At 56.6% G+C, this 22872-nt stretch overlaps 1 protein-coding gene across 30 annotated transcripts in view; it reads left to right on the plus strand.

Annotated features, from left to right (window-relative positions):
* Positions 1 to 22872, plus strand: part of ABLIM2 (actin binding LIM protein family member 2) — a 143335-nt gene that overhangs the window by 36927 nt on the left and 83536 nt on the right. For 29 of the 30 annotated variants that reach the window (XR_003520887.2, XR_003520889.2, XR_003520888.2 and 26 more), the window contains exons 2-4: positions 4448 to 4591; positions 12422 to 12605; positions 20646 to 20761. Coding sequence is in view for 27 of the 30 variants with exons in the window: in XM_027599432.2 (XP_027455233.1) it covers positions 4448 to 4591; positions 12422 to 12605; positions 20646 to 20761 (444 nt within the window). In the remaining 3 variants the exon portion in view is untranslated. Of the gene's footprint in view, positions 1 to 4447; positions 4592 to 12421; positions 12606 to 17678; positions 18058 to 20645; positions 20762 to 22872 lie in introns of those variants that run through there. The other variant, XM_027599445.2, reaches the window with a different exon arrangement.

Genomic DNA, 22872 nt, shown 5'->3' on the forward strand with positions numbered 1-22872 from the left:
GCGGCTCCAGAGGGCATGTGACCTGCCCAAGGGAGGGGCACAGCTGGGATCAGGACGTGTGTCCCGCCCCTCCCTGTCTCCTGCCCTGCCACGTCACAAGGTGGCCAAAGCGTGGAGGCAAATCTAGGACAATCTACCGACGAGGTGGGCAAGTAAGCAAAGGCACGACCCCCTGGGAGGCTCCTGGTCTCCTTCCTGATAGCCTCCTCCCATCCCCATCCCCAGGTGCGGGGTGACCCTGAGATCTGAGGCCCTGGGGACAACCAGGCCTGCAGCTGGGGTCCGCGACACTTGTCAGGCATGGCACTGGTTTGGTTTTTTTTTTTCTACTTTAATGGAGTCTCACAAAATGCCTCATGAGACCAAGCTCTAGCTCATAGATGTGAAACCTGAGGCTTCTCGGGGTTTGGTCAGCTCTCCAAGGCCACACAGCTGCCCCCGGATGGGGATGAGGGCCCACACCCAGCCCTGTTGGCTCCTGTCCCGGGCCCAGCAGCATGCAGCTCCTGTCTCCTGGAGAGAGAGCAGGGGCACAGCCTGGAGGGACTCCAGGGCATCGCCGGGGACTGCGGGGCCGGCCCTCGATCAGGTTGATGGTCCCGGGAATAATTCCTGTTCCTGGCGAGGCTCCCCAGTGCTGGGATTTCCTTATCCCAGGGCGATCAAATGGTCACAGCCTCGCGTGATCGATTCTCACCACTTGACTTTATGTTTTAAGTTATTATCACAGCTGGGGACTCGTGAAACCAAAGGTTGGAGCCCATCTTGCAATTGTAGCCAAATGGGCCTGTTGCATTTGTGCTTGGGCCTCTGGGTGTGGTAGCTCTCGATCTCTGTTTCTCTTTCCTTTAACGTTTTTCACACACTTTAGTTCTTAGAGTGGTTTTCGGTTTGCAGCAAAACTGAGCAGAAAGTGGAGTTCCCGCAAACTTTCCCCTATAATATGTGCGTTTGTTGCAGGTGATGAGCCCATTTTGATACATTGTAATGAACTGAGGTTTCCATCAGGGTTCCCTCCAGGGGGTTGAACCTCCTGTGGGTTCGGACAAGTGTGTGAGGACGTGTGTTCACATCACAGTGTCCCACCTGAGCGGCTTCTCTAAGCAGCCCTAGGCTCCACCTGCTCATCCCTCCCTCCCCCCAAGCCCCGGCAACTGCTGATTGTTTTTACTGTTTCCATGGGTCTGCCTTTTCCAGAATGCCCTGTAGATGGACTCACACAGCACACAGACTCTGCAGACTGGCTTGTTTCCCTCAGTAATATGCATCTGGGTGTCTTCCATGTTGTTTTGTGGCTTGATATCTGGTTTCTGGATAATTATCCTTTTTTACGTAAGACCCACGCACCAGACACCAGGGCTGGCAGGAACAGCCGGTCCTTGTCCTGGGGCCGCCTGGGGAAAACCCCGGGTGTGGCCCCCTGCAGATCCTGAGCCTCCTTTCCTGGCCTCAGCTCCCTCAGCAGCAGGGACAACAGCACCCTGAGGAGAAACACCCCATCAGAGTCCACATGCAGGGATTTCTTGCAACTGGGCCTCTGTGAGGGTGCAAGGAATGAGTTCACCTTGGGAGGTTAGATGCTCCCGCCACAAATGCGCAGGATCCACGGATGGGAGCCCCCGGCCAGGCTGACACCTGCGCAGAAGGCCCGCCCGTCCCCACCGCGCAGTGTCTGCTTCCCGCCACCAGAGGGCAGCACCACTGTTCTCACGAAGAGCCGCCCCAGGAGGCTTTAGAGGATGCTCCAGGTGGGCAGAGTTGGGGCCCCCCAGCAAAACCTATCTTAAAGCAGCTCTCCCCCGCCCCAGACCAGATAGATCTCCAGTAGCCAGGAAACTGGCGGTGTCAGGCTCTGTGTTTTTGCAAATGACAATAGCTATTGTGTATTGAGCCCATCATCTTAGCAAGCCCCCCCACCCCACCCCCAAGGCAGGTGATGTGAGCAGAGGGCAGATGCGTAGATGGACAGACACACGGAACGCTGGACATTCCAGGTCACGGCACGCAGGGGGTGAAGCTGGGGCTGCACCCAGGCTGTCTGCCCCTGTATCCTGTGTTCCCCCAGGGCTCACAGTGACCCCCGGGGGGCTGGTTTGACCTTCCCTCATTTTGGACTTGAGCCAGATTCCAGTAGTATAAAAACTTGCTTGTCTGCTTGTGGACAGATGATAGGCTATTGTTCTTTGTCTGCCTGACAGCTGAGAAGATAACAGTGTGGAGGATGTGTCCCACCCCCCACCGCCCACAGTCTCCACCGAGCCTCAGAGGTGGACAGGGTGACTCAGGAGCCCGCCGGGCCCCGGGCTGTTCACAGGTTTTAAATCTGGATTCCAGTGGCTCATTCCGCCAAGGGAGTCTTAAATTCAAGCCCAAGGAAATGCCGCCTTCCACCAATTTTATTAAGTAATAGATAAGGCAATTTCTGCACTTTTTCTACAGGAAAAAGAAGCGAAGGGCAAGCCTGCTGTTGGCATTTAAGCTGGAGTGGGGAATGTCACCATGGCCGTAGGAGGGCAGACAGACCTCATGGGGCCCCCCGCCCAGCCCTGCACCCTCCAGTCTGCTGTTTGGATCCTGACTCCTCTGGAAACGCGAGGCAGGCGTTGACTCTGGGTCTGGGGTACCCGGAGTGATGCCGAATTACTTTTCAAGCTGCTCACCTCCTTTCCTGCACCTTCTCATTCCCAGGCAGCTGGAACCCTGATACCCTTGGGGTGTTCACAGCCTCCTCCTCGGACAGCTCGCTGTCCCCAGCATGGTCCAGCCCCCACTTTGTGCCGCTCGCTCTCAAACTCTGCACCCCGGGCAGGGACCGCAGCAGAGAGGAGCCTGGCTCTGGCAGATCAGGGGCTGCTGGGGCGCGGGGTGCTGGGGGCGGGGGACAGGTGGGAAATTGGGTGGAGAAATGTCCTCCTCTGTCTGGAGGGACCTCCTTGATGTTTACGACAGGAATGAGGAGACCTTGAGGTCTGGTGCTTGCTCAAAGCTAGTGTTAGACAATTGTGTAAATGGGGTGTGTGTGTGTTTGTGTGTGTGTGTGTGTACATACAAATAGCTTGACCGCCCCAACAAAGCGTGGCTGGTGCTTCCTCGGCCAGCCCACACCCCCGGGCCCACCTGGGGTTTCAGCTGCAGCCAGGTGGACTCACCTGCACCCTGCAGACTTCCTGCCTCAGGTCCCCCTCACTCCTTCCTGCCACCTGCTAGTCCCAGATACACACCTGCAGCCCGTCCTTGTCTCAGCATCAGGCAGGGCCCCAGACCAAAAAAGGAGGGTGGCATTAGAAGATGTGGAAATGAGAAAAGACACTCCCCACCCCACAAGAAAAGCAAAGCGGTCTACTCAATGCTGGCTGGAGCCGGGGGTCGGCTACCCGCACTTGGCAGAGACCCAGAGGCAGGCAGAGCAGGGGAGAGCTTCCCAGAGGAGGAAAGGGGGCTCTTGGGTGAACCCGACAGGGACTGGGGGCCTGGGGAGGCTGGAAGGGGGCGTCCCACGTGGCTGGTGAGGGAGCGGGTTTGGCTTTCTCTGGTCGGTCCTGAGTCGGAAGGCTCCAGCCTGTTCGGGTGCCTGCCTGGGCCATGCTCTCTGCCCAGCAGGCCTCTGCGCCAGCCTCCAACTCCGCCATCCAACCAGCTCCTCCTCGTGCTTCAAGTGACTCTGCTGGCCCCCAGCCCCTGGGCCTCCCCCAGCCCCAGCTCCGCCACTGGGGTGTCTCCACTGCCCGACTGGAGCTCCTCAAAGGGGCAGCCCCACCATGGGCCACAGCATCCTGCGTTCTGGCCTCCATAGGTGCTTTTGGAGGACGTGGGTGAGGAGCGTATGGCCCTGCCCAGACCCCAAGAGCCCCACGGCTGGGCCTTTTCACCGTCCGCCCTGCCCTGGCCGGCCCTCAGTGGGTTCCCAGTGCTTCCATAAACATCCCAGGCCATGGCTGGCTCTAAGGAGGACAGCAACAATATTCAGGTCAATGGCCCCAGGACGCAGAGGGAATTTGAAGCAAGCTCAAAGGAGGACCTTGCAGAGGAGAGGACTCTGGGTCTCCTGGCTGCAAAAGGGCTGCCAAGCTTATGGTGGGGGACCTTGCTTCAGAGGCCCTGCCGGCCGAGGACCTGCCAGGTCAAGGCAACAAGAGAATAGGCTGCCTGTTGGGAGGGGTTGTGATCTCTCACCACTAAAGGGGTACCCACCTGGATGGGGGACAGGTGGCCCACTGGGTGGGGCTGCCATAGAGAGGAGCCCCCTCACTGGGGGTTGGCCAGATGGCCTCTCACATTATCCAGTCCCCTCCGGTCCCCCAGGAAGGAAGACGCGTCTGTCCCCTGACACCCAATGGGGCTTGAGCTGGGGCGGGGGCCCCCAAGGCCTCACGCCGCTGCTGCTTTGCTCCACTGGGCCTGGCGTGTGTCCTACCTTTAACATGGCTCATTGTTCCCTCCCTGGCAGTGTCGGAGCCCCAGGCCGCCCACAGCCCCCTGGAGAAGCCGCCCAGCACCGCGATCCTGTGTAACACCTGCGGGAATGTGTGCAAGGGGGAGGTGCTAAGGGTCCAGAACAAGTACTTCCACATCAAGTGCTTCGTCTGCAAAGGTGAGCATCCCTGGTCTCTGGTGTTTGCCGTTGCTGGGGGGCGGGGGGGGGGGGGGGGGGGGGGGGCGGGGGGGGGGCGGGGGGGGAGCACGGAAGGATCCAGAAGCTTCCAGAGAGGGCTGCTAGGGGGAGGTGGTGTTTGGGCTCTAACATGGAGTAAGGACGAATCAGGCGGTCAGAGGGGGTGCTGGGCCGGTCCAGGGGGCAGGGGCAGGTGCGTGCCGTGTGGACCCGCGTCTGTGGTTTGACCGTGGAGTGTGCCGGGCGAGAGGGGGAGGGGCAAGGCTGGGGGCCCAGCCTCCTCCCCGTGCCAGCAGCTAGCTGAGGGGGTAGCTGGGGTCTGGGGACAGGGAGCATGACCCCGGCTGGATTCCAGGCCTGGGTGTGGCCCCGGCTGAGTCCCTTGGAGATTTTCAGGAAGCACCTCCTGGGCGTGGGGGTGCGAGGCCGCAGGTGAGCCCCCCCACCCCGGAGGAGCTTTGTCCATCGCCACGCCATGGCCTCGGGCCCTCTGTGAAGACTGCGTGTCCAGTCCTGTTGTTTGGAAAGAGAACTTGAGAACCACTGGCCTGGATTCTTCTGCTGTGACAGGGGACACCCCAGAAGTGGCCCTGAAGCCCCCTGGCCCTGGAGGGGGGCAGAGTGCCCTGGGAGACATGGGGGCCCTGCGGGGGCCAGTGACCCAGGGGAGACCCAGGGACCTCTGGGGTGGCACCGTTTCTGGCAGGGGTGGGAGTGCCCCGGGACCCTCAGTCTGAGGGTGACACTGACCCTGCTCCTCAGAGGGGCATAGCCTGGAGGTGCCTGTTTTCTGGGAATGGATGGAGCAGCCCCAGGTGGGGGTGTGAGAATAACAAGCCTTTAGTATCCTGTAAACACTGCCTTTGCCCATGATGCTGCCCCCCCGCCATGGTCAGTGCCTCCCCCGTGGTCAGTGCCCCACCCCTGCTGTGGTCAGTGCCCCCCCCCGTGGTCAGTGACCCACCCCTGCCGTGGTCAGTGCCCTCATCCTGGTCAGTGCCCTCACCCCGCCTGAAGCATCTCTTCCTTTTCATCAGAGCTTCCCAGACCACTGTGGGATTTATCTGGTTTAATTTTCTCTACTCTCCAAAAGACAAATTTGCTGTGTCTGAAAAGCAAAATCCATTAAAATGCTCTTTTAAAAGGTTATTTTTAAAGACACTGGGGAAGCGGCCACCGTGTTTAAAAGGATTGTCTGTAAGCACAGAGCTTAGGAACCCAATAGAAGGCATGAGACTCCAGAATCGAGTCCTGGTTTGACCCACAGGATTTGGGGGGAGGTGGGGACTGCCCCAGGAGCACCCCCCTGCAGTGTCACCTGGGCCAGATGACTTTGTCCTCCGAGCTAGCTCCTGAGCAGATGTGAGAGTAGCTGTGGCCCCTTCCTCGTGGCAGGCGGTGGGCAGCGGGCAGCTCCTGGGACTGGCCCTGTGTGACTGCGGCTGCCCCCCCCGCCGCAGCTCCTGCAGTAGTGGCTTCGGTGGCAGGACCTGTGGGCACGCGGGTCCCGTTCCAAGGCCACAGCCCACACCCACAGCCAGTTACAGAGCCTCACCCCGTGCCAGGCAGCTGTGCCCACGGCCATGCAGATCAGTGAGGCCCCTGCCCTTGGGGGGTGGGGCATCTCTGCTTCACCTGCTGAGGAACCAGGTGGGGTATAGCCAAGACTGCCCGCTAGCTGGAAAAAGCTGTGTCTCTTTAAGTATGAAGATCCCACAGTCTCAGACTGGTCTTTTATCCAGGTTCTCATGAAAATGCAAAGCCTGTGAATCATCGAGGGTACTTTTGGGTGAATCAAAATGAATACCTAACTCATAGTGTCTTAAACAACATGGATATTTATTGTCTTAACCTAAAGCCTGGAGGTGGCCCCTTTACTCCCCAGAGTTGGTTAACTCAACAGCTCAACAAGGTCGTTAAAGACCCAGGTTCTTTTTCTACTTCCCCACCCCCACTGCCCCCTCTGCCCCTCCCTCATCCTGTGCATGGTAACAGTACCTCTCCTCAAGGTCTCAAGGTGACTGCCGTAGCTCCAAACATCACATCCTCACAAGGTAGCATCCAACCTGGGAAGGGATTCGGGGGTGGTGGGCTGTGCACAGGCAAAGGGCTCCCTCCTCACACGATTCTCCCTTTGACCAGGGAGAGCCCTTTCCCCCAGGTCCCCCCCAAAGACTTCAAATCTGATTTGTTGGCTAGAACTGGGTCCCAGGCCCACCCACGCGGGCACAGTGGACCAGAAAGGAGGGTGGTGACTCACTGAGACGAGTCATGTCTGTCCCTGGGTGGGCATGCTGCCAGGTGAACCAAAGCAGGGTCTGTTCGCACAGATTCTCACCAGAGGCCCCAGTGTGAGGGGTTCTTGCCACCCTGGCACTTGTTGGATGTGCCTCAGTTTGCATGAAATGATCATGTAATTATACTCTCCCTCATGGATGCTCCAGTCTTGGGCTTTGATGCCTGGAGGTTTGGGCGCAAATCCCACCCCTGCCACCCCATTGTGAATGTGGGTCTCAGACACGTTTCCTAACCTCGGGGTTCACGCAACCATGATTTCTTGGGCACCTACTGTGTGCAGGCAGTGTTCTGGGTGCTTGAGATGCATCCGTGAACAAAATGGATATGCTTGTCCTTGTGGAGATCATGTTCTAGTGTGGGGGACAGACCATAAACACTGGATAGGATACGTACATTTTATTTAAGTGCCGAACAGGAAAGGTGGAAGAGGGGCTCGGGAAAGGCAGGCATGGGAGTTCGGGAGGAGTTGCTATTTTCAACCAGGCCATCAGGGTGGGCCTCACAGAGGAGGTGACCTGAGTGAAGACTTGAGGGATATTTGGGAAGAGCCTTGCAGCCTGAGCAAGCATCTGGGACAAAGACAGGAAAGCAGGGTGTGTGCCTGGTGGACCCGGGGACGGGCCGGAGCAGAATGAGCGATGGGGACAGGTTCCTTGTGAGGTCCTTGGCTCTGGTGTCCAGGGAGGACGGGCAGAGGAGGGCTCTGCAGTGCTGTGCGGGGGCGCAGCAGGTGTGCGGGGAAGGGCTCGGGGGCCAGAGCCCATGGTGTCCACCCTGGGAGGCCATGAGATTCTGGCCGGGATTTGAAATCCGGCCGGCTCTATTCTTATGCTGCAAAATAATATAGAAATGGGTCAAACACCCGGCCCATAGTAGGTCCTCAAGAAAAATGAAAGTGTTGCCATTTTTACAAACAACTTGAAATTTGCCTCGAAAAACCTCTTGACCGTGTATGTGCGGCCAAGTCCTGTACCTTTAAAACAGGGTTTTTTGACTGGGGTCTTCTGTACCCTGCTGGTAATGCCCTGGAAACACGGCCCCGGTCTGAAATGCTGAGCACGGGAGGCCACATCCACCTGTGAACCCTAGAAAGCGTGCATTCCTGATCCGGGAAGCCATGGGACTGAGCAGAACCATGATTGTGGAGCGAGCCAGGCAGGGAGGGAAGGGGGTGTGACGGGGAGGTAAGGCCCCCAGCTCTGCCGGGAGCTTGGTGGCAGCTACAGGGTGTACGGCAAGGACACATCCATCTGGGACTATAAAGAGCCACCAGAGAGCCACTCTGGGCACCTGGGAGTAACAAGGGAACAGTGCAAAATGCCTGCATTCTCTCCTTTGGGGCATTCCTGGGGCATTCATGAGAAACCGACCAAGGGCTTCTAGAACCAAAGGAAAGCTTCAGGCACGTGGGCCTCGTCTGCCTGCGCAGGGCACGTGTCCTTCTGCACAGCCTGACCCACGCAGGGCGCTCCAGGATCTGTGGACCACGGGAAGGCAGGAAGACACTCTGGCAACGGGAGGCTGTTGGTACAGAAGGAGGGTCCCAGGGGACAGGGATTGGGTGAGCCCTGGCTGGCCGTGGCCATGAGCCCCCAGCCGGCTGGCTCCGATCAGGCCGCGGGGGTTGCCTGCAGCGGTTTCCTTGTGTTCTGATGTTAGCTGCTCCCTCCTCGGCCCCCCAGCACAGAGAACCGTAGGGGAGAGTGGGTCACATCCCTCCGGGGCCACCCGAGGGGTCCCCTGTCGGGTTCGGTACGCAGCCTCCCCATCTGTCCTCTGTGGGTCTCTTTAACTGGAAGTCATGTTGTATCCCTGCTTCTGTGTCCTGACTAATTCACCGCCCCCAAGCCCCCAAGCCCATCGTGTAAGGGCTTCAACCTCAAGTCCCTCGCGTGCGAGGCCCACAGTGAACTTGGCCGTCCCTCAGCTGTTGGACGCCGACATCCATTCCAGCCTGGCGCTGAGCCACGTGGTCTTCCGCACCCGATCTCACTGACTCCTTAAGACAACCATGCAAGATATGGGTGTGCTTGACCCCAGTTTACAGACGAGGACTCGGAGGTTCAGAGAGGTGACGTGGCTTGCCCAAGGTCACACAGTGGGGAAGCAGTGGGAGCGAGGATTCAAACCCAGGTTGCCCGACTCTGAACCCAGCCTGAACGTACCAGGGTGTGTAACGCTGCCGCAGAACTTCTGTGGGTGTTCCTGGTCCTTTCCTGGGGATAAAGTCCCAGAAAGGAGATTGATGGGTCAAAGGGTAGGAGTGGTTTTCACGTTCTTTAGAGTCAGCACCGAATGGTATTCCAGAAAGCGTCTCGCCACCGCTGCCCGCACTCCTGAGCGTTTCTCATGAATGACCACAGGGAAGGGGGAGACCGACCCTCGGGGTCACCCACAGCTGCTCCACTCCCCTGTAATCATGTTGGCTAACTCGACAGGCAAGATAGAATGTCATCATTGTCCTGATTATCCGGAGTTTTTATTTTGAGCAGGCGGAGGTCCGGGTTTTGACTCTGACCTGACATGCTTGGGGGAGCTGCAGGCCGGCCAGGAGCAGGGGTGACCAGCGGGGACAGGCGTGGCTGGAAAGGGCTTCGTGGGCGCCCCGGGGCCTGCGATGCTGACTCACGTGGTCTCAGCGGGGCGCTACGTGCGTCAGCACATTCTTCTAGATCCAGGATATGCTGGCAGATCCTTGGAAAGATCAGGAAGTCAGCCAGACGCCAGAGTGCGGGTACCCTTGGGCCATCCTGGCGCTCCACAGCAAGGCCCCGGGTGGGCTGTTCTTCCCGAGTCGGGGTACGCCTGCTGGGCGTGCGCCGTGGTGCAAGACGACACCGAGGGTTTGCACTGTCCTGCTGGGAGTGGAGGGTTCAGGCCTGGCCACAGCCTCGGCCTCCAGGGATGAGTGATGTCGGTGCAGCTGCAGCCTTGATGGGGCCCCGCATACCTCGGGGCTCAGATGATGCTTCTCTGTGCTGCTGTTTTTACCTTGGAAGTGGACTGTGTTCCAGATGAGGCTGCAGAGGCCCAGAGAGATTCAGGAGCTTGCCCGGGGCACACAGCCAAGTGCACAGGTGAAGCCGGGATCCAGAGCCAGGCTGCTCCAGCCTCTGGGCTCTCAGCTGCCCAGCTTCTGTCTCACTTTGCAGAGCTAACATCTCCTCGGAGCACCACTCCAGTGTCCGTAACTGGTGCGCAGCACGTGCCGCCCTGTGGCCCTGGCGAGGGGATGGGGACCCTGGAGAGGCCCACTCCTTCACCTTGTGTGGGGATGGGGCTGAGCTGAGGGGGCATCCCTCCCCGCAGGGCCGCCTGGACCCCCGGGTGGCAGGCGAGTAGTGAGGCATGAGCTGAGGGGGCCCCCGCTGACCAGGCCAAGCAGACTGGGCCCTGGGGACCCCGACTCCCTAGAGATTCGGTCTCTAGACTCCAGACTTCCACAGATGCTCTCCTGAAACTTGACCTGCCTGAGAAGGCGCCTGGGGGTGGGGAAGGCTGCCAGGCTTCCCTCGCTTCCCGGACTCCCAGGGCACCAAGCCAAGGAGCGGTTGCACGGTCGGGGCTCCCTTGACCAGGCACTGGGGGCTCCTCTCGGTCACCAGCACCCATGGCACCAAGCGCTGATGCAGGAAGGTTTTCCTTTATGTGTCTAAACTGATTTACCAACATTTATCATGTATGTGTTATTTTGATAGCTTTCTACTAATCTTTGTAAAAAAAAAGAACCCAATCCAGAAATAACTTATTAAATGTTTAGAGCCTTGTGACCACAAGAAATTCTGAATAAATCAATGTCCACGTTGACTCTGGAATTTTTTGTTGCAGAGAGCACAATGGGGCACTTCTAGTCTTTTTTTTTTATTAGTTATTATTTTTTTATTAGTTTCTGAGGTAGAGGTCAGTGACTCATCAGTTGCATATGACACCCAGTGCTCATCACATCACGTGCCCTCCTTCATGCCCATCCCCCAGTGACCCCCTCCCCCACCCACCTTCCCTCTGGCAACCCTCAGTTTGTTTCCTAGATTTCAGCGTCTCTTATGGTTTGTCTCCCTCTCTGATTATGTCTTATTTTATTTTTCCTTCCCTTCCCCTATGATCCTCTGTTTTGTTTCTTAAATTACACCTATGAGTGAGATCATATGGTATTTGTCTTTATCTGATTGACTTATTTCGCTCGGCATAATACCCTCGTTCCATCCACATCATTGCAAATGGTACGATGTCATTCTTTTGGATGGCTGAGTAGTATTCCATCATAGATATAAACGACATCTTCTTTATTCACTCATCTGTGGATGGCCATCTGGGCTCTTTCCACAATTTGGCTGTTGTGGACATTGCTGCTATGAACATCGGAGTGCATTACATTTGCGTACAGTGCTTTGGGGAAGTAGAGTGGACATAGACTTTCCAGGCAGAATAGGGACAAGGTGGAGTTTCTGCTTACTGCGAGTTGGCCATGGGTTTTGCAAGTAGTTATTGGTGGTCTTGCTTTGGCATCTACCTTCCACTGCATGTGCTCAAGAGGATGATGTGAGTTAAATTTCAAGATGCCAATACTTAGAATTCACCAGAAACAGCATCCTTTGCAATCAGTTGATATGTTGATGAAATATTTTCAGTGTTGATTCAAAAACATGGTGAAGAAAGAAGGAAGGAAGGAAGGCAGGAAGGAAGGACATGGTTTTCAAGACTCTGCTTGGGGACTGGGACCCCCGAGGACCCAGGACTGACCCGGCTGGCAGGGCCGGGGCTGCAGGGTGTCCTCCTCGCCTCTTGAGGGGAGTGGCTGGGCCAGCTGGAGGGGGGGCGGTGCATAGGTGGCTCCCTCCGAAACCATGCATGGCTCCCACATGCCCCTGGGCTGGAGGGGGAGTGTGTGGGGTGGACGCATGGGTGTCCCGGACTCAGACTGGCAGGCTGTCCTGAAAAAGTCGCCCCATTCCCCACCTGGCAAAGTGTGCAAAAAGGACTCGTGTTGGAGTGTTCACGGTCTCTCTCCCTCCTATGGGAGATCTGGCCTTGTCTGCACTGTGGGAGACAGACATCGGGACATGGAAGTGGGCAGGAGTCAGGGAGGGGGTTGGGGGGGTTCACTGTGGCCTGGGGGCAACCACAGGACACATCTGTCCTCCGCCACACGGGATCTGCCCGCCCAGAACAGAGCACCTTCCCCGTGTGTTGTATCCCATGTTGGGAACAGCCCGGTTGGGGTCGTGGGGCGGCTCACGGGCGCCAGCACTCCACCCCCGCTGATCTCACGGGCGCGGGCCCCTTTGCATAGCCTCATTCTCGTCCTGGGTTGGTGCTACGCTTCTGGAAGCTTCCCCAAGAAAGTCCACCCAGCACCAGGCTGAGGGCCAGAGCTGGAGGTCTGTTCCTGGAGCCCGGCCCCACCAGGGGTTCGGCGAGTCAACGGGACCTATGTCAAGGGGGAGCTGTGCGTGGGGGGACCTGGCAGACAGTCGGCACCCCGCTGACGCTGACGCTCCCCCACCCGCCCAGCATGCGGCTGTGACCTGGCCGAGGGCGGCTTCTTCGTGCGGCAGGGCGAGTACATCTGCACGCGGGACTACCAGCGGCTGTACGGGACCCGCTGCTTCAGCTGCGACCAGTTCATCGAGGGCGAGGTGGTGTCGGCGCTGGGCAAGACCTACCACCCCGACTGCTTCGTGTGCGCCGCGTGCCGGTGAGTCAGGCCTGCTGGACTCCCTGCTCCTGCCCCCCTCCTCCCTCCTCCTCCCTCCTCCCTCCTCCCTCCCTCCTCCTCCCTCCTCCCTCCTCCCTCCTCCCTCCCTCCCTCCCTCCCTCCTCCCTCCTCCCTCCGCCCTCCTCCCTCCTCCCTCCTCCTCCCTCCTCCTTCCTCCCTCCTCCTCCCTCCTCCTCCTCCTCCCTCCTCCCTCCTCCTCCTCCCTCCTCCCTCCTCCCTCCTCCCTCCTCCTCCCTCCTCCCTCCTCCCCCCTCCTCCCTCCTCCTCCCTCCTCCTCCCTCCTCCCTCCTCCTTCCTCCTCCCTCCTCCCTCCTCCCTCCTCCCTCCTCCTCCCTCCTCCCTCCTCCCTCCTCCTCCCTCCACCCTCCAGCCTCTATCATCCTCCCTCCTCCTCCCTCCACCCTCCAGCCTCCATCATCCTCCCTCCTCCTCCCTCCACCCTCCAGCCTCCATCATCCTCCTGCCCTCCTCCTCCCTCCTCCTTCCCTCCTCCTCCCTCCTCCCTCCTCCCTTCCTCCTCCCTCCTCCCTCCCTCCTCCCTCCTCCTCCCTCCTCCCTCCTCCCTCCTCCTCCCTCCTCCTTCCCTCCTCCTCCCTCCTCCCTCCTCCCTCCCTCCTCCCTCCTCCTCCCTCCTCCTCCCTCCCTCCTCCTCCTCCCTCTTCCTCCTCCTCCCTCCTCCCTCCCTCCTCCTCCCTCCTCCTCCCTCCTCCTCCTCCTCCCTCCTCCCTCCTCCTCCTCCTCCCTCCTCCCTCCTCCCTCCCTCCTCCTCCCTCCTCCTCCCTCCCTCCTCCTCCTCCCTCTTCCTCCTCCTCCCTCCTCCCTCCCTCCTCCTCCCTCCTCCTCCCTCCTCCTCCTCCTTCCTCACTCTCTCTCCTCCTCCTTCTCCCTCCTCCTCCTCCTCCTCCCTCTCTCTTCCTCCCTCCTCCCTCCCTCCTCCTCCTCCTCCCTCCTCCTCCTCCTCCCTCCTCCCTCCCTCCTCCTCCCTCCTCCTCCCTCCTCCCTCCTCCCCCCTCCCTCCTCCCTCCTCCCTCCTCCCTCCTCCTCCCTCCTCCGTCCTCCCTCCTCCTCCCTCCTCCCTCCTCCCTCCTCCTCCCTCGTCCTCCCTCCTTCCTCGTCCTCCCTCCTCCCTCCTCCCTCCTTCCTCCTCCCTCCCTCCTCCTCCCTCCTCCCTCCTCCCTCCCTCCTCCTCCCTCCTCCTTCCTCCCTCCCTCGTCCTCCCTCCTCCCTCCTCCTCCCTCCTCCTCCCTCCTCCTCCTCCTCCCTCCTCCCTCCTCCTCCCTCCTCCCTCCTCCTCCCCCCTCTTCCTCCCTCCTCCTCCTCCCTCCTCCCTCCTCCCTCCTCCTCCCTCCTCCTCCTCCTACCTCCTCCTCCTCCTCCTCCCTCCTCCTCCCTCCTCCCTCCCTCCTCCTCCCTCCTCCCTCCCTCCTCCTCCCTCCTCCCTCCGTCCTCCCTCCTGTTGGGCCACAGCTGGGAGGGAAGGCAGGACACAAGCCCGGGGTGGCAGGTGGACACAGGACAGCTATGCCCCGAGGCACACCTTTGTCCAACCGCAGACCTCGCAGGCCTCCACCCCTTGCCCGGAGTGCAGGACCAGGCTCTCTTAACCTGGGGGGCCCAGAGTCTAGCAGGTCCTGAGGCTGCCAACTCGGGGCCTCCTTGGGCTTCTGGGAAGGAGCTCCCTCCCCGCCCTCCTTGGCCACTTTGGGGAGCTCCTCTCCTCCCAGCGTCCTCCACACGTTTCTTCTCTTGCGTTGGTGCCTGCTGTGTCCGCACTTCAGCCCCCCCTTGCCCACCCACCACCGCCCCTCAGCTGTCCCGAGTCCTTGATCTGTGGGTGGCCCTCACCCATCCCCCTGGGTTCCAGATTTGGGGAAGGGTCCCTCCCTTTCTAGCATCTACCCAGCCACTAGCCCTGCTCTGGTCTCAAAGTCTGCCTGCTTGGGGTCCTGCCACGGCCTCCACAGTGGGGTCCCTGCCTCCCCTCTGTCTGTCCCTCCTCCCCGCTGCCCCCTGGCATCCATGAGAAAGTACAAGCCGCTCAGCCTGGCTGAGACAGGCTTCACAGTCCGCTCTCATTCCTTCCCTCCTTCACTCACTCGTTCATTCATTCAACCGGGCTCTTGAAGCACCTCTGCGGCCTGGCACAGGGCAGGCACCAGTGGCTTGGAGACGCATTGCCTCAGACCCTACAGGGCTCTGCACCTAGAGACACCGAAGTATGAGGGTGCCCTGCGCAGGGCCTTCCCTACCCTGGGGAATAGCTCTCTGCCTCCTCAGGACACTCACTGTGCCCAGCGCAGCTGCTCTGCTGCCCGCCCCTCTCCTGCCCTGGCAGCACTTGATGTGAGCTCCGTGCGGGCAGGGGCTGGGTGTGACTCCTCCGCCTCCAGGGGGCCAGGTGCCCGGCCCAGAGCAGGGACGAGGCGGAGGATGGCTGGAGTTAGACGAGAGCCTAGCCCTCGCAGCAGGGCCACATCCAGCTCCCCGGTATGCCCCGCACCTCTGGGGACTTAGGAGGGAGCCCGGGAGCAGCTTTGCCACGTGAGCAGCCTCCTCCTGCACCCCACCCCTGCCCTAGACACACTGCTCCCAGGGAGACATTCTATCTAAGAAACAAAGAACAAAAAGAACCCAGAGTTTATCTTCTGCTCTGCTTTCTCTGTCTCACCACACCCAGTTTCAAGGGGACTTTTTGAGTGTTGTTCCCAAAGCTGTTGTCTGTGGGCAGGGCATGTGTGCTGGACAGAAATAGATGCTTTCTCCAGAGGGAGGCACACAGGAGGAGACAATGACGGGGAGTATTTCTAATGACAGTCACTGTGCTGTTGCAGCAAGTGTGGGTCTCAGAGTTCCCGCAAGGATGATCCCATGATTGATTTCTGTGCAAACAGCTTAGAGACAAGGGGACATAATCAGAATAAGTTTGAAAGATCACCTCTGGATAATCTTCTGTTTTTAAAATAACAGCAGACAGCTCTGTCACACTGGAGTAACTGGGCTGGACTTACCACCCTCTGTACACAACTGCAAAACTCTACATGAAGCAGTTGTTTGGGGGCATTGGGGCGCAGTCTGTGTGGGACTGAGACCAGGACCACAAAGGCAACGGACCCTGCAACCACCCAGCTTTGTGCCTGGAGGCATTTCCTGGAGAGGAGATGAGTCAGGAGGCGGTGATACGAGCAACAGGGGCTGCGCCCCCAGGGGGGGCAGGGGGGAGCCACACAGAGCAAGTGCAGAGAGCAATGTGGGGGCACCTTTGAGCCTTTCACTGAACACAAAGCCACATAGGCATAAAGGACATTTCACAAGGTGGACAAAGGATGGCTAGATTGTTGTAAACTGAACGGTCCCTGGGGCTGGGAGACATTCGAGTTGTGACCAGGTTGTTGAACGCCCAGGTACAAAGTAGGGATGCCAAAAAAGTCGTGCCTTAATGGTGGGACTAAAATAGGCCTAGAGCAAAGGCTACAAGCACCTGCTGAAATGAAGTACAAGAATAAACCCCCAAAAGTTTGCACTGATCTGCAAATGAGCTAACTGCCTGCCAGAACAAGTCCAGCACTCTTCATAGGAAGATGGAAAATCCAGCCCTCAGCAACATAGCATCAGCAGTGCCCAACATCCAGTCGGATATTACTAGTCATAGAAGCTGGGAAATGAGACCCAAAGCCAGAAGAAAATCCGGTCAATAGCAATAGACCCAGAAATGAGAGTGATATGAAACCAGCAAATGGTGGCTTTGAAACAGTATTGAAAATATGCTTAGGTATTTAAAGGAAAATGTGAATGTAAGAGAAGTCTTACAGAAGGGATAAAAAGAAGCCAAATGGAAATTCTGGAAATGAAAATGACAGTTTCTGAGATGACAGATCCCTTCAAAGGAATTAGCAGTAGTTTAGGTATTGCAGAGGAAAGGCTTGGTGAACCTGAAAACATAACAACAGAAACTATACAGACTAAAGCACAGAGACAGAAAAGACTGAAAAACATGAAAACGGATTCAGGGATCTGTGGATAACGGATCTTTCTGCCTGTCTGGGCTGGGAGGGGGAAACCCTGGAGGTAAGGGAAAACCAAATAATTGAAGAAATAATGGCTGAAAATTTTCCAATCTTGATGAAAACTGTAAACCCATGGATCCAGAAATCTTGATAAACCCCAAGCAGAAAAAACACGACAGAAACCTACTAAGTCCTTCATAATCAAATTTCTGAAAAATAGTAATAAGAACTCTAACAAAGAGCAAGAGAAAAGACCCACATCATATACAGTGGAATGAAAGAATGACTGCAGACTTCTTACCTAAACTATGCATCCTAGAAGACAATGGAATGGCATCTTCAAAAAGTTATAAGAAAAAATCAAACAATTTCATACCAAGCCAAAAAAAAAAAAAAAAAAAAGGAAGAAAAAGACTTTGAAAAAATGAAGGCAAGACCACTAAAGAGTATGGGGTTTCTTTCTCGGGGTGATGAAAAAGTCCTTGAATTGATCATGGGGATACATACACCAGTCTGAATACCCTAGAAACCGTTGAATCATACACATTGAATGGTATGAACGTTATGCACAGGCATACCTCGTTTTGTTGCACTTCACTTTATTGAGCTTTGCAGATACTGCATTTTTTACCAATTGAAGGTCCGTGGCCACCCTGCGTCGAGCAAGTGTGTCGGTGCCATTTTCCGACAGTATTTGCTCACTTCATGTCTCTGCGTCACCTTCTGGTAATTCTCACAATATGCCAAACTTTTGTATGATTATATTTGTCATGCTGGTCTGTGATCAGTGATTACGACTTGCTGAAAGTTCAGCTGATGGTTAGCATGTTTTTTAGCAATAAAGTACTTTTTATTAAGGTATGCACTTCGTTTTTTAGACTGAATGCTATTGCACATTTAATAGACTACGGCATAAACATCACTTTTCTATGCACCGGGAAACCAGAAGATCCATTTGACTTGCTTTATTGCAATATCTGCTTTATTGCAGTGGTCTGGAGCTGAAACCGAAGTGTCTCCAAGATGTCTGTGACTAAAATAACATGAATAAATGTGTCCCCCCTGCAAAAGGTGAGACAAAGGCTGCTATAGACACACAGGAGCCTGGAGAACTCGTGGCCAGCACCCCTACATGGCAATAGAGCTAGAAGAAGAAAAGTGATGTCGAAAGGCATTGGTAAAGTACGGAAGCAAGCCATCAACTGGTAGATCAGATATATCTGATGAGGGACTGGCATCCAAAATATATAAAGAACTTCTTACAAGTCATCAGTAAGAAGATAAACAAAAACCCTATAAAAAATGGGCAGAAGAGCTTAACAGACACTCCACAGAAGAATAGACATGAATGACCATAAGCACACGCAACAGTGCAGATTAAAATGGTGGAATTCCAGCATCTATCCAGAAGGGCTAAAGGTAAAAAGGTGGGTAATGACAAGTGTTGGTGAGGACATGAAGCTGAGGGAACACTCGTGTATTGCTGGGGCGAAGGCAGAGTGGTACAACCTGTCTGGAAGTCAGTTTGGCAGTTTGTTTGTTATAAACATAGAGTTAACCTGTGATCCAGTGATTCCACTCCTAGGTATGTACCCAAGAGAAGTGGAAACACATGTCCATGGAAAGATTTGTCACCAAACGTTCTTAGCAGTTTTATTTGTAACAGCCCCAAACTGGAAAGAGCCCAAATATCTTTCAGCAGTGAATGGAATCATGTTGTCCCTCATCTGTCCAGTGGAGCACTACTCCATAGTAACAAGGAGCAAGCTACAGATGTACACAGCCATGTGAGCGAATGTCAGGGGCAGGACGCTGGACCAGGCATCAAAGACTACACACTGTGTGGTTCCATGTATGATTCCATATGTATGCAGTTGCAGTTCTAGAAAGGACATTTCCAATCCACAGCGACAGAATGCCCACCATGGTTGCCTGGGGCCAGGGGTGGTGGGGGGGTGATTGTGGACGGTCACAGGGGACTTTTTGCAGTGGACAGAATGTCCCACATCATGACTGTGGTGTTGATAACATGAATGGGTGCATTTGTCAATGTACATTTCAATAAAGTTGAACTAACAAAATAATGGCTATTATTTATTCACTGCTCCTGGTCCCAGGCAGTATGCTAGAGCTTTCCAAGCAGTTTGTCCGATGGATGGACAGATGGAAGGGAGATGGGTGGATGGATGAATAGACGGCTGATGCATGGATGCATGGATGGAAGGGGGGAGGGATGGAGGGATGAGTAACAACCCCATGAGATTGACCGTACCGCAGGTATTACCAGGTGAGAAACAGGACTCAGACAGGGTAAGTAACTTGCTCTGGGATACATAGCCAGAGACCCTGTCAGAGCACATGCAGGGAAGGGGAGGAACCCCCACTCTATGCCAACACCCCACATTACCAGGCCAGCTGTAAGACTCTAGGGAAGACTGGCAGAGCACAGCATTGGCCACAGGTGATACAGCTCAAGGCATCAGCTGCAAGGCTCCGGGCCCTAAGAAGCCAGGTCTACACGGCTGTCTCACAAGCCTGGGGAGTGGGCCAGCTCAGCCTGTATTTGTCTGGATGAACACCAGCTGTACAAAGTCGGGGCTAGGGCAGGCTCCGCTGGGGGGAGGCATGCTCCCAGCTTGGGACTGGCCTGGGGCTGGTGTGACCGGGCAGGCTGTGTGGGGAGGCCTGGCAGGAGGGGGCGCTGAGTTAGGCGCCCTTGGAGGCCTTCAGTCATTCACTCGTTCACTCACTCATTCACTCATTAGCAAGTACCTACTGAGTGCCCGGATGCACCATGGATTGTCAGCCCTGAGGAGGCAGAGGGGAGACATGAAGTTTTAACCCGAGGAAAGGGCATGTCCTGGTCCAGAGAATTCTGCAGACTACTGCCCCAGAGTTCAGGTTCTCTGGCTGGGCTGAGCAGGGGAAGGAAAGTGGCCCCAGGGCAGCTGGGAGCTCAGTGGCAGCAGGTGGCTGGGATGGACACCAGCAGGACACCGAAGTCCGTCTTCCAGCCCCTGACTGCAGGTGGCCTGTCCCCCGCTTGCTGAGGGGCAGCCACCTCACCCATCTCCCAGGCACCAGGCGGGGACGTCCTTGGTGCAGGGAGGCGAGGCGACTTTCCGCTGCCTCCACCCAGCCTGCACCGGGGCTGGGACTCGCTCTGGATGCAGAATTTCAGCGAGTCCCCCAAAAATAAGCAATCAAGGTAAATGATATTTTAATGTGGTATTTAAAAAATTAAAAATTAGTGCAAAAACATCCATGATAAGCAAAATGTCAAACTTAAATAGAGATGGATATAATGTGCAATACCTTGTTGTCTACAAGGCCTGCTTGTACAAGGCACTGACTTCTTAGAGGCCCAAGTAGGTAAATAAATCATGGGGCTTTGGAGCCTGAACGGGTCTTGGTTTGACTCTGGTTCTGACATGCATCAGCTGTGTGTCCTTGGAAAAGTTAACTATCGTCTCTGAACTTCAGTTTTTTCACCTATAGAGAAAAAATGAAGGGAATTCCAGCTTGGACAAATGTCCCAAAGTTATTACATGAGGTATGCATGTGGGGTATCTACCGTAATTCGTGGCACCTGGCACACAGTAGGTGCTCAGTAAATGCTAGCTGTTGCCATTGTTGTTGAACTGATGTGGACAAAGCATCCTGCGTGGTCAGAGGAGGCAGGGGGAAATGGAGGAGGGGGCGCTTGAGGCTGCCTTGTTCTTTGCCACGTGCCAAACGCAGGGCTGGCCCTCACCGCTCCTCACCAGGGCCCTGCCATCCTGCCTGTTTGTGCAGTAGTGGACCGAGGCTAAGGCGTGGGTGTCGAGCCGGGACTCACACGGCAGGAACGCAGGGGTGCCTCGGTGGGTAGGCCTTGCGTCCTCAGCCTGTGGTGCCTGTCCCCAAGGCCCCGGGGGAGGTGGTGGTATATTAGGGGGGTGTCTGGCCCCTCCTGCCCCCACCCAGGAGAAGATCTGGAGGTGATCCTGGCTGGTCACGTGCTCTCTTGTTGCAGGCTGCCCTTCCCGCCGGGGGACCGAGTGACCTTCAACGGGAAGGAATGCATGTGTCAGAAGTGCTCCCTGCCCAAGACAGCAGGCAGCAGCGTGCACCTGTCCCAGGGCCTCTGGAGTAAGTGGGCACCGAGCGGCGCGGGGGTGGGGGGTAGGGGAATGGGGGGCTGGCCTCCTCAGGGCCTGGGGAGGGGCCTGACCCCACGGACCCGAAGCAGAAGCGGTGGGAGTGAAGGGTGACATGGACGACAGACACAGGAAGGCAATCAAGGACAGAAGTCTCTAGGGGGCTGTGCCCTCCAGCCTGGTCTAGCTGGCCTCCTCCAGGAAGCCTCCTGGCCTCCTCTGGTCCTCCCCCCGACACACCCACACATAGACACATTCAGCTCCACAGATAATTCTAGACCTCCCAGAAGCCCTTTGGGGGAGCCATTAGGAGAGCACTGAACTCTGGGCTCCTGAGGTCGAGAGCTCCTGGGTTAACTGCTCCAGGTCCTAGGAGCAAGGCCAGGGTTTGTATGCAGGGGTACTCAGTAGATGCTTGTTGGATGCAGAAGCAGACTGTCATGGAACAAACGTGGGCTGGAATGTCGCTGAGGGTGCAGGGCAGCGAGAAAGCAAGGCGGGGCAGGCAGGAGCCTGCCTTCCACAGCTTCTGCGGCTCTTCCGGGCCAGACGTGGGACGTGGGGACCGGGGAGGGGGCCCGCAGCTCCAGGGCCTGCTGCTGCCAGGCTCCCCGGGCAGAAATGGAGTTTCAGAGCCCACCCTGAGCGCCGTGGTCATGGTGCACCCCAGTGCTGGGGTCGCATGCCCCTCGACAGAGGAGGGCTTTCTGCTGACCTCCAAAGCCAGCACCTCGTTCTTAGTTCATTCCCTGTCCCCGTGAAGCACCTTCTTCCTACCTCAGGTGTTGTGTTGAAAGTCTCTCCAGAGGAGATCGCACCTGCAGCCTTCTAGAAGCTCAGGGCTGGCCTCGGGGTCTGGGAGTTGTTTTGCTCTGTGAAAGGAGGCAAAGTCTTCATCCCCTGGGGAGGCAAGCTAACAGCAGTGCTAGCTGGTCAGGCTGTGGCTTTGGGGCTTGCCAGGAGAGCCCTCCGTTCAAAATTTTCTCTCCCACTGAGGACGGGATTGCTTGAACTTCTGAGAATTTGCTTTGCAATCGATACTGTTATAATTAAATCTGAAATAGTAATCAAAAACTCTAACAAGCAAAATCTAAAAGGGGGGTGAGATTAGTTTGAACAGTTTTTCCAGAGCTCCCCGGCAGCCTGAGTAAAAAGGGAAATATGCCTGAAACTGGACTCATTGAGAATATTGTGAGAGTTTTAAAAGGCTCTGCCCTTTCCAAATGTAAATTTATTTTAAAATACCCAATTTACCTTTCCAGAGGACAAATGCTCCCCTGACCCTCAGATGATCTAATAAAGTGACCTGCCCCCTCTTCTGGTCCACAGTGAGACTCTCCAGCTTAGCACCTTTTTTGTGCCTAGAAAGTGTTAAACATTCATTACCAGTTCTTGGTTCCTGTGTGGATGTCTTCAAAATCTTCCGAATTCCTGCTTCCTTTCGCGCCCAGGGCAGCCCTGCCAGGCAGGAAGCCTCTTCTCCTTCTATAGGTGCAGAAGTGCCCTGGTCTGGTGGCAAGGCAGCCGTGGGCCAGGCGCCCCGTGGCCAGCTAGAGAATGGTGCTCCTGAGGCTTGAGCCAAGGCCTTCAAACCCCAAAGCCGGGGAGCTCACCCTGCTGTAACCAGATGCTTTTGGAGGAGGTGACCTTAGTTCTGAAACTTGACACAGAGGTTCAGGTAGGTGGACATTGAAGGGAAGGCACTACAGAACAGGGAGAAAGTGGAAGGTGCCGTGGGCAACCGCCAGACCCTTGTGAGTGGACAAGGGGGGCTGCTGTGTGGGGACAGGGAACAGAACGAAATGGGAGAAATGGAAACCAGGGGGCAAAGCCATGCCAAGGAGTCCCAAGCGTGTCCTGGAGGCAACGAGGAGCCATAGATGGCTGTTGAGTTAGGGATGCTGGGAGGAGCCTGAGCAGTGTGGTTTGCCTGCAGGTTGCGGGGCTGGGGAGGAGCCGTGGCCCCCCTGCAGCGGGGTGCAAGGAGGAAAGCTGTCCTCCCCTGGGGCAGCTGTGGAGGTAGGAGTCGAGCTGGAGTCCTGGTCCCTGAGCGTCCTTCAGAGTCCCTCTTCCGCTCTCTGGCCCAGAGCCTGTTGCTTAGGA

The sequence above is a fragment of the Zalophus californianus genome, chromosome 2 (assembly GCF_009762305.2).
Source record: "Zalophus californianus isolate mZalCal1 chromosome 2, mZalCal1.pri.v2, whole genome shotgun sequence".
Classification (NCBI taxonomy): domain Eukaryota; kingdom Metazoa; phylum Chordata; class Mammalia; order Carnivora; family Otariidae; genus Zalophus; species Zalophus californianus.